This window comes from Chrysochloris asiatica, unplaced genomic scaffold (genome assembly GCF_000296735.1).
Source record: "Chrysochloris asiatica unplaced genomic scaffold, ChrAsi1.0 scaffold00068, whole genome shotgun sequence".
NCBI classification, from domain to species: Eukaryota; Metazoa; Chordata; class Mammalia; order Afrosoricida; family Chrysochloridae; genus Chrysochloris; species Chrysochloris asiatica.
The window spans coordinates 8,083,101-8,094,497 of NW_006408586.1; the positions used below are offsets into that span (position 1 = coordinate 8,083,101).

Genomic DNA, 11,397 nt, shown 5'->3' on the forward strand with positions numbered 1-11,397 from the left:
GCTGGGTTTTTGTTTTTTTTTTAACTCAGGCATATATAATAATTTATGCCACCAACTATTGATCTGTTTCTGTAATAGTAACAGGATAGGACACCCTATGTGGCAGGGCTACTATGAGTCAAAATTGAGCTGACAGCATGCAAAAATGATTTCATCATCTATTTGTAACTCTTCCAAAGCTCTGTCTCCAATACCTAGCATAGTACCAAAGTCCAAACCAAATCCATTGCCATGGAGTCAACATCAATTCATAGCAACCGTACAGAATGTAGTAATACAGCATTTCTAAAGCTATATTTCACAGAAGCAGACTGCCACATCTTCCTCCCTGCTAGCAGGTTCAAACCTTTTGGTTAGCAGCCAAGCACTTAACCACTCCACCACTAGGGCTCCCTGTCAGAGTTGTTGAGTGCCCTGGAGTCAGTTCTTACTCACAGCAACCCTGTCTGCATAGGGTTTTCAAGGAGGGCTGGTGGGTTTGAACCACAAATCTTAACAGTCCAGTGTTAATTGTACAGTGCCACAATGCTTAATAAAAAAAATGAAGAACTGTTAACTAAATGGTCCCAAATGCCATCCAGTGGCAAATTAACCATGTTTTTAATATCGTATTTCAAAGACTATAGTTGTCTTATGACTGGTATTTAGCTCTGAGATTACACACACACACACACATCTGGATTTACAGATTTGTACGTTTTGACTACTAAATAAAAATACATTGATTGAATGTTAAAATGGAAGGAACCAATGTGTTAACACAAGTGACAATGTTTTAAACATCTGAATCCTCCAACAGACCATCATTGTTTCCCTCTCATGACTGTGGGTTGGCAGCCATACTAACAGTAACAATAAAAGCTAATATTTATTGAGCTCTTTTTAGGCATTAGGTACTATTCTTCAACTTCCCACTACCCCACAACCCTGAAGTGGATATTTTTACTAGAACCATTTCGATAAGAAATTGAGGAACAAAAAGGTTGCAGAGTTTGCACGCTGTCAGTAAATGGAATTGTAAAACCTTGGCAATCTGGTTTCCTGAGTCCCTAAACTTAAACTACCCGGGACACCGACTTTCCCAGGTCAAGCCTGCAAAAACAACGGCAACATCTGATCCCAGCAAGTCTGAAAGGAATGCCAATTTGCGGGCTGGCAGATGTGACAGGCTATGTGGTTTTAAAAATAATAACAATAAAGTCTTACTATAATGTTAAACAGAATGGAATTATTCTGAGTAAAATGTCCTGATGTGGCGCTGTGGGTTAAAGTGCCAGACTGCAAAGCCGTTTGAACTGCAAGATCGGCGGTTCAAGCTCACCATCGGCTCCTCGGAAACCCTATACAGGGTCGTTATGGGTCGGAACTGACTCTACGACACTTAACAACATGTCCTGGTGTGGCGCTGTGGGTTAATGTTCTAGACACAGTAAGGTTAGTTTGAACCGCAAGGTCGACAGTTCAAATTCACCAGCCGCTCTTTGGAAGCCATAGAAAAGGTCGCTATGAGTCGGAACTGACTTAACGGGCTCGTAACAACAACGTCTATGTAATCTAAGAGGATCAAATCACCGCTCCTCTAATTCAGAAGTGGCCTCAGAGGACGCTCTAGCGCTCCTGGGGGCCAGGCTGTCAGACAGCAGGGACTCGACTCTATTGGTCCGCCCCGCGGCATCACGGGTGCTCACGGTAGGCTGATACCGCACTTGTACAGCCCTCCAAGGCCCTCTTTTGGAGCACTTTCTGAGGAGGTCAGGTGATCAATTGCAGTAATCGGCCTCCTTTCGGGAGATCTCTTCGTAAACTTTGTAAACTCTGCACTTCCCCAAATGCCGGAAGCCCGGAACTGCGTGTCGGATCACCGTGTTCCCTGAGTAATCTCTTTGGCGATCACTTCCGCTCAGTGAACTGGAGTACCCGAGGCTCTTTGAAGGCGAACACCAAAAGAGGCACTTCCTGTGTCTGTTGCCAAGGCGTCGCCCTAGTGGGCCGGAGCGGCGATATATTTGCCGTAGTCCTCTCCCCCCTTCCTGGGGGTCGAGATGTCGGGGCTCAGCCACCCAGAGATGGACGGCTGTCGTAATCTGCTCGGTCTGTTGGAAAACGACGACATCATGGCCCTATGCGACACCGTCACCAACCGCCTGGTGCAGCCTCAGGACCGCCAAGGTAAGATTAGGTCCTTCTCCCCTAGACCCCAGTCCATCCCAAGTTGGTGGGCTTGTCCCGGAATGCGCTTGAAAATCTCAGCACCGCCTCTGCCTCCGGCTCTAGGACTCCGGTGGACCATGGCCGCTGAGGGAGCAGTGGAATTGAAGACGCGTTGCTTCCAAGTTTTATCTTTTGAATCTTATGGTCCATGTTTGTTGTTTTGACGACTCGGGGAACCTGGGATACTTTCTTTTTTAATTCGGATCAGCTGAGGTGTGTCAGCTGCTGCTCACGCGTCTTTTTCTTCAAAGCCTGGGGAAGGATATCATAAAGACTTTTTATCTGTCTTCTTGGTAAAAAGCATCATCTAATCAGTGTTACTATGGATCTGAAATTTTTCTAGATCATTTTGTGTACTGTTAATACATTTCTTTCAAAGCCAGATATATATTTCGCTAGACTCCAAAAGTTTTTTCATGCCTAATTGCTAAGAGTCCGAACCGACTGGACTCAATGGCATGAGTGTATCTTAACTGTTTATTTTATCACATGGCTAGTTTAATTTTATTGAATTTTACTGTACATTGTGAAATTGTGATAATTCCTATCGACTTTTTGAAATGTCAGACTCGCCCAGCCACTTCTTGGAAATGCTGTGCAGGGTCGCTCTACCTCGAAGACAGCACTAAAAACAACAACAACATATTAGTATATAATGTAAGTGCTTTGAAAAAGTATGCCTTTAAATTTCTCTGCTTTTTAATTGGAGTTAGATTTTTGCCATTTAAAAAATACCATTCAAATTTGAACTAAGGGATTTAGACCGAAAATAGTTTGATATTATGTAGTTCTTCAGCTTTTATGTATTTTACATGCTAGCCATGTAACAGTCATGATGAATGTGTACTACAGTACATCTCGTTTGGAGTCTTCCTCTTTTTCACTAACCCTCCACTTTACCAAGCATGATGTCCTTCTCCAGGCACTGGTCTCTTCTGACAACATGAACGAAGTGTTAGAGAGGAAGTCTGACCATCTGGCTTCTAAGGCTGTGCTTCTTCCAACACAGATTTGTTAGTTCTTCTGGCAGTCCATTGGTACTTCTAATATTCTTCTCTAATACCGTAACTCAAATGTGTGATATATACGGAATAGCAACACTTAACACAAGAAATTACTAGTATAATGAGGGTCTCAGGCCTGTGCAAGTATTGCCATTCTGTATATCTCAGTCATCTTTGGCTTGTGTTATTATATAACTTTGGGGAAAAAATTTAAAGCGAGACTGTTAGTCCTGATTCAGCCACTTTCTGGACATGTGATTGTTGACACTGCATTTATTCTATTTTTATTATCTTTAGTGTGAGTAGATTGGATTTTAAAAATGCATGCATACCTAAAATACTGTAGTTTAAAAATGTTTAGGGGTTGTGTATGAATTTTGCACCTTAATCTAAGAGAAGTGAAAGAAAGGGGAAGTTTTTGTTACGGAAGTTTAAAGTAGGAAAGTTTAGAAACAAACCATTTCCTATTTCTAACAAATTATAAACATCTCATCTAAAAACAGTCATTCTATGATGATGTTGTTAAGTGCCATCTTGTCGGTTCCAATTCATAGTGACCTTGTATAGGGTTTCCAAGGAGCAGATTGTGAGTTTGAAATGCCTACTTTGTGGTTTAAGCCGACCTTTCGATCCAGTGCATTATTCCACAGCACCACACCAGGAATCCAATTCTATGATAAGAACTTATAAATATATGCTGACTGTAGGAAAATGTACAAGTGACTTATATTTTTGTATTAATCTTTACAATTTTCTTTTTAGATGCCATTCGTGCAATATTAGTATACAGTCAAAGTGTAGAAGAACTTCTGAAACGTAAAAAAGTCCATCGAGAAATAATATTTAAGTACTTGGCAACACAGGGGGTGATAATACCTCCCACTACCGAAAAACATAATCTTATTCAGCATGCAAAAGATTACTGGAAAAGCAAATCACAACGGAAATTGCAGGAAACACCAAAACCAGTTACAAAGAGAGAAGACATCCACCTCTTTCAAAAAGTAAAGTAAATCTTAGCCATTGCTCTGTCTAAAATGCTTTAGATAATCTTACATCTTGGGGGACATGGTTAATAATATTTTATTGCATTCTTCTAAAGAACAAAAGAAAAATAAAATAAAAATTTTCTAATCGTTAGTAATGTATATAAAAGATTCTACTTATTTTTAACAATTTTATCTCTACAAAGTGAGAAATACTGGCTGTGGTGATTGTGTACCGAGGAGTTAACTCCTGTATAGTGTTTCCGAGTTTGTGAATCTTTATGGGAGCAGAAAGTGTCATCTTTCTAACATGATGATAACATCTTTCTAGTAGATTCAAACTGCTGACCTTACGGTCCATAGCCCAATCCGTAACCCGTTACACTACCAGGACTCCTTAAATGAGGAATGTTGTTGTTGTTAAGGCCATTGAGTTAATTCTCACCCATAGTGACCCTGTATAGGGTTCCCAAGGAGCAGCTACTGAGCTTGAACCACCAACCATGCAGTTCAAATGACTTTGCAGTCTGACGCATTAGGCCATAGCACCACACCAGGACTCCTAAATGAGGAATAGTGATTTTTTTAAAAAATAGATACCAACCCCATTACTATCAAGTCGACCTTACTATCAGGTAAAATTCCTATCCCATAGGATTACCGAGGCTGTAAATCTTTATAGCTCTGGTAGCGTAGTGGTTATGAATCGGGCTGCTAACCTCAAGGTCCGTAGTTTGAAACTACCAGCTGTTCCGCGGGAGAAAGATGAGGCTTTCTGCTCCCGTAAATATTTGCAGCCTCGAAAACCCTGTGCAGGGTCACTATGAGTCAGAAACGACTCCACGGTACTTAACAACAACAACAAATCTTTATAGAGCAAGCCACCACATCGTTCCCCTGGGGAGCAGCTGATGGATTTGAACCACTGACCTTTGGATTAGTATCCAGTCACTTAATCACTTGTACCACCAAGGCTCCTTAAAAGTAGATAAACTCCAGAATAAATTTAATTATAATTCAGACTCTTACTTTGGTATTACTATTTTTTTAACCTAAAATAATGCCATTATAACCCCTTCCTAATTTTTAAACTTTCTTTGTTATTACAGACATTCTCTGGGAAAAAAATGACCAGTTGATGTAATTAAAAAAATTTTTTTTATTAACTAGAAAAAAATGCTTTTGTAGTACTTTCTACCTCTTGAGCTTGGCTATTCCTATTTCTTTGTATCTTTACTGAATTTGAATGTAGGTTGAATGACTTGCTACATAATTTGTACATTTTTAAAACTACATACCACTCAGTTTACATGAATGAAAATTTAGGATGAAAGAACTTTGCTTTCAAGGTAGGAAAACTTTTTTTTTTTTTAATGTTTTTATTGTTTATTGAGTGAAAGCTTACAGGGCAGATCATCAGTTTGACATTAACCAAATCCTACACCTTGTTTCATTATAATAATTATAATTCCCTCCATGTACCATCAGTTAACAGTATTTCTCTCTACTCACTTTAGCTCTTTTTGAAAACAAAACAAAACAAAGCACTCAGGCATATATAACATTTTACACCACTGAACGGCACATTCTGCAAGTCTGCCTCCTGTCCACCAGCTCTTAGTCCCTTTCTTCTCATGAATCTGGAGTCCTCAGCTGCTCCCTCTTTCTTGTCCCCATCTCTGGTGTTGCTGCTTCTCTGGATAAGGTCTCACATTCTGCTTGTGCTCTTCTACCTTGATGGTCTTAGGGTCGGTCCTCTGTTTCTGGACTGTAAGATTAACCACTCCCTTGTTTTTGTTACAAAACTTCTACCTTTACAATTGTGACAGTCGCAAGTAGTCATGATAACAGTTACTCACTATTGAATCATAAGAATCTTATCCCCATCTCTTATCACCAGACTCAGCTAGACAAGACGAAAACTATTCAATGAGGACTGTATCTTCTGCCCCACACTCTTAAACTAAACTCCCTCTTGAAACCTTGTAAGCCAGTCACTTCTTGCCTTTATCACCCACTCATTTTAGGTAGCCAGTGTCTAAGTTGCCCGTCTGTATCTACTCTTTGTACAGAGGGGGGGGATAGCATTGATATTTGATGTAAAGACTCCTTCCCTCTCTGTTGGTATTTAGAGTTACTGCCTCCACGAATATAGGTCAGGTTCATCAAATTGTAACACTTTACCCTTGTTTCCTTTATTAAAAAAAAAAAAAAAAAATTTTTTTTTTCAATCTTCCTCTAGTCGAGTTGTGATTATCAAGCCATTGAAGCCAGGTCAGATGGGTACTGTCTGCAAGTTTGGGTGTTCTTGTGCATCTCCCCTCACTTCATATCAGCTGGATACTTCACTCTCAGCTCTAGCCCTCTGTGGCTATGTCCTTGGCCAAGGGCTCAGGTGTCCCCAGGTCTCACCACAATTTGGACCAAGCAATACTTCCTCTTTTCTTTCTCATCTCCAGGTCAATGGGAGTCAGTGGACTCAGCCCATTTCTTCATTGCTGCCTTTCCTCCTCTTCCACTCACCAGTAGACTAATGTGGTTGGCCAGCAAGGTTAACATGCCAACTCATGTGTTTCCTTTGAGTTTCAGTCTTAGAGGGGAGTTTGTCCTGAAGGAACTTGATTGCTTGCCTTGATGGCTTCCTGGCAAACAGCTTGCTTTTTTTGTAGTAGCCACTCGTGCTGACATTGTTGTTTGGGGTTTTTCCTGATGATATTTCTTTGAAGCTGTATCTTCTGTCACTCTAGCTGTTCCAGGCTGGTCTGCTTGTCCATACTAGTGGGAATGTCCCACCTCAGAAGTTTCTGGATGGGACACAGGATTCAACTTAAGGTGGAATATACTCTGCAAAGGCTCTGCAAGAGGCCTAATTCACTGGGCAAGTTCTAGAACCCCTTTTAGGTATTCCAGTCAGTTATAGGCTGAAGACGGTCTTACAAGTTTTCTGTAATCATGTTTCCCAACATTCCTTTCTATCCCACTCAAATTTCTATTTTACAATAGTAGGCAAGGAAAACCAATATTCACTAGACAGTCAAGCATCTTCGTATTATTTCCTCTTTTCATACTATGCCTTAGATTCCTGTATCACAGAGATCTGTTGTTCCAAGGTTGAGCATGCATGACTATTTACCTCTGTCCCACTTAGGCCGTGCAAACCTGTCTCAGAGTTCCCCTATCTATCTTGTTCTTCCACCTACTCCCCCTTCTTGTATTACCTTCCCAAACACCAGAACTAAACCTCCCACCCCAACCCCACTGGTGTGGTTACCTTATATTCCATTAACTCTTCCCTCTATTTAAGACAGTCTATTTTATCCTATAATCTACCTGATCTTCTCACCACCTGGATCTCTGTTCCTCTATGTTTACCTTATTTCACATTGTAATTATTTTGATCATAGACTGACCTCCCAGATCCTCTGTTCTTATAATTTTATTCTGTTCTTGACTCCTCCATTTGTCGATTGAGTTCAGGGTGATGCTGCCACGTATGTCAGTCTCTGGTTGTTGTCTGTTCTTGTTGGTTCTCAGTCCCCAGAATTTCCTTTAGGATGTTTTCCATTGCAGGGTTGGGTTTGGCAAAATCCCTAAGCTTCTGTTTATCCTGTAATGTTTTGATCACACCATTGTATTTGAATGACAGCTTTGCTGGGTAGAGGATTCTTTGTTGGCAGTTTTTTTTTTCTTTCAGGGTTTTATGTATATTTCCCTATTGCCTTCTTGCCTGCATGGTTTCTCTTGAGAGATATGAGCTTAATTTGATTTGCTTGCCTTTGTATGTTACACTTCTCTTTTCCCTAGCAGCTTTCAGGATTCTGTCCTTATCTTTGATTTTGGAGAGCTTGATTATTTTATTTCTTGGTGATTGTCTTTTAGGGTCTATCCTTCCTGGGGTTCATTGAGCTTCTTGAATGCTTATCTTTTCACTTTTCAGGATGTTAGGAAAAAAATTTTTCCAGAAGCTCTTGAGCTATCTCCTCTGAGAATTTGTGTGATTCTTGCTGTTCCAGAATGCCAATAAATCTTAAGTTATTCCCCTTCATGTTGTCCAACATGAATCTTAGACCTTCTTTGGATTTTTTAAGTCTTTTTTCTGCTTGCTCTTCTATCTTAGTAGTGTTGAGAGATTTATCTTCTAGCTCACTAGTTCTGGCTTCTGTCTCTTCAGTTCTACTCCTTTGCTCTTTCAGTATATTGTCTATTTCTAATATTCTATTATGAGTCGTTTGAACCTCTTTCTGTAGGTTTTGAATTGTTTCCAGTGCTGTATCTATCTTATTTGATTGTTCCTGTGCTTTTCTGACTTCTTCCTTATTTTTCTCAACTCCATTGTATAGTGTTTTGATACATTTTATAATCATTTTTCTGAATTCCTTCTCAGGCATTCCCAAAGCCTGTCTATCTTCCAGTATGGTGTGTGGGTGTACTTACAGCTCATTTGCCTTAGTCACTTTATCTCGTTTCTGGAGATGTGCTGATATGGTCATCTGTTTCTGTTTTTTGGGCCTGTTCAGTTTGTCTTGGCTTCTTACTTAGATGAATGTGTATTCTGGTATTTTTTTATGCTCTCTGATTGCCTCCAGGTAGATGTGATCAGGAGATTGGCTTCTCTTTTCACTCTTCTTCCTGAAAAATTTCAAGATGCCACTGTTGATTGTTATGACATAACTAAGGATTTAATTTTTGGCCTGTTTCCTTTTTAGTTTGCCTGTCCCACTCCACAACCCCTGTTCAGGTCTTTTTCCTAATGATAAACAGTTCTGGGCTGGCTGTGACCATTTTGCAATGCTGTTTGGTTTTAAATGGAAACTGTGCCTTTAAATTTCAAGGTGATCTGTGCCCATGCATTATAGAACCCTCTGGGGGTGGGGGTGGGGTGTCCACTCACTCAGGCACCCCCTGTAGTCACCAGAATGGAGGTGTACAGACAACGAGAGACCAATGAACAGATACAAAAAAAAGTATGCCCACGCCTTTATCTCCACAGTTCTCAGTTGTTCTGAAACTGTCCTGATCCTTTCCCCGCTTGGTCTCTCCCAAGATGGTGGCTCCAGGAGCAGCTGAGCATCTTGGATTAGAAAGCACTGGATATCTTGCTTCTGCTACAATTTCCCCTGGCTGTTGTAAGCCTTCCAACCTTCTAAAGATTCATTTATATGTGGTTCAGGGTTCTGGCACCATCCCCTGAGCCTGCTTGGTCTGGTATTCTGTGTTGTCGCTGACGGAGCTCCTCACTGCACTTCTACCCAATCTGACATCTTGTTTGTTCTCTGCCAAGAAAACATCTTTTAGGGATTTTTGTACTTAGTGTACTGAAAGGAGTGTTGACTTTGAAATAACACAAATGTCGTATCAAATTAGAATCTGCCATATACTATATGTGCTATCTTTGGCCAGTAATGACCTTTCTTCATATTTATGTTGTATGGCTTGTCATTAAGAACAGAGGGAAATATCCTTGGAAGCCAAGCAATAGGGTACTAAGCTCTGGAATATATAGATAAGATCCAGCCTATCAGTAATATTTTTGTAGTCGCATTTCCTTTGAAAAACAAGAAATGATAACTAAAAATTAGTCACAACCATAGACAGTAACGTATTTGAAACATGTTGAAAACATTAGAGAGACACTTATTAGAAATATCTATTTAAAGACAGTTAAATGTGTATTTATTATTATCAGCATTATTGATTAATCATTTATATGCAATAAACTGCATTCTCTTGAAACATACTGAGTTTTAACAGATGTATATATCTGGAAACTACTGTCACAATCAAGAGAAATGAGAGTAGTATGGTAATCTAGAGTAAATTATTATATAAATCATCACTGACCATTTCTTCATGGTCACATTTTAAGTGGCTTTTTTAAACCTTTTTAAGCTGACTTTTCAGCTGTTAAGCTGGGAAGTTTCCAAATAGTTTTTTTCCTTTGAAAAAAGCAGTTTTGCTATGCATGATGTTGTTGCTGTTATGTGCTATGAGTTATGTGCTATGTTGTTGTTGTTATGAGTCGCTTCTGCCCATAGTGACCCTGTCTAGGATTTCTAAAGAGCAGCTAATGATCTTGAACTGCTGACCTTGCAGTTGAAACAGCTTTGCAGTCTGGTGCCTTAACCCACAGCACCGCACCAGGACTCCTGGTGTCAGTGATGGGGTCAGTGAATTCACATGTAGTTTCAGTTTGCTTGGCTTTGATGAGTATATTCAAATTTAGCTCTGAAACATGCTCAGTAGAAAAATGGGATAAAAGTTAACTTTAGTTTTGTATCTTGTTTATTTTAACAGCAGGAGAAAGAAGATAAAAAAGCTGAAAAGGTTGATTTCCGTCGATTAGGAGAAGAATTCTGTCATTGGTTCTTTGAGCTTCTTAATTCTCAGAATCCTTTTCTGAGACCACCCCAAGCTGAATGGGGCCCACAGCACTTTTGGCACGATGTCAAGCTTAGGTTTTATTATAACACTTCAGAACAAAATGTGATAGACTACCATGGAGCAGAAATTGTGAGTCTTCGTTTGCTGTCACTGGTGAAAGAAGAATTTCTTTTTTTCAGCCCCAACCTAGATTCTCGTGGACTGAAGTGTGTGTCTTCTCCCCATGGGCTAGTTATGGTTGGAGTCGCCGGTACTGTTCACCGAGGGAACACTTGTTTGGGTATTTTTGAACAAATTTTTGGACTCATCCGCTGCCCTTTTGTGGAAAATACTTGGAAAATCAAATTTATCAATCTGAGAATTGTTGGAGAGCATTCCCTTGCTCCTGGAGCATTACATACACCAACTGTTACCTTTGAGCCACGTGATCTAGAGGCCTTTTATAATGTAATCACTTCACGTGATACCAATGAAGTATGACTTAATGGAAAGCAGGCAAAGAATACTGGAACTGGAGACCAATCTTTATACCCTGGAAATGAAGCAGTGTTGAACAAAAGAGAACTGAATTTACCTCTAAAGCACTGAGTACTATAAGTCATTATAAAATATCTTCTATACAGAAACTCTTCAAACTATTACGTCGGTAATGCCTAATTGATTTCAGGTGTAAGGATTGACATGTTTTAGTTGAAATACCTTTCTTGACTACAGATTGACATGTGAATACTTGCCTGTTTCTACATGAGTTTCAGCAGATGTTCTGAGAGCATAATGCAGTTCATCAAATAAATGCCATTTTAGATGTTATAGCT

The 11,397-nt window shown here is 39.9% G+C and overlaps 1 protein-coding gene across 1 annotated transcript; it reads left to right on the forward strand.

Annotated features, from left to right (window-relative positions):
* Window positions 1-2,042: 2,042 nt before the first annotated feature.
* Window positions 2,043-11,170, forward strand: LOC102816231 (chromosome unknown open reading frame, human C3orf38). Its single transcript, XM_006864661.1, is given in 3 exon segments — window positions 2,043-2,169; window positions 3,978-4,219; window positions 10,496-11,170. Coding segments are annotated over 3 exon segments (1,044 nt in total).
* Window positions 11,171-11,397: the final 227 nt, after the last annotated feature.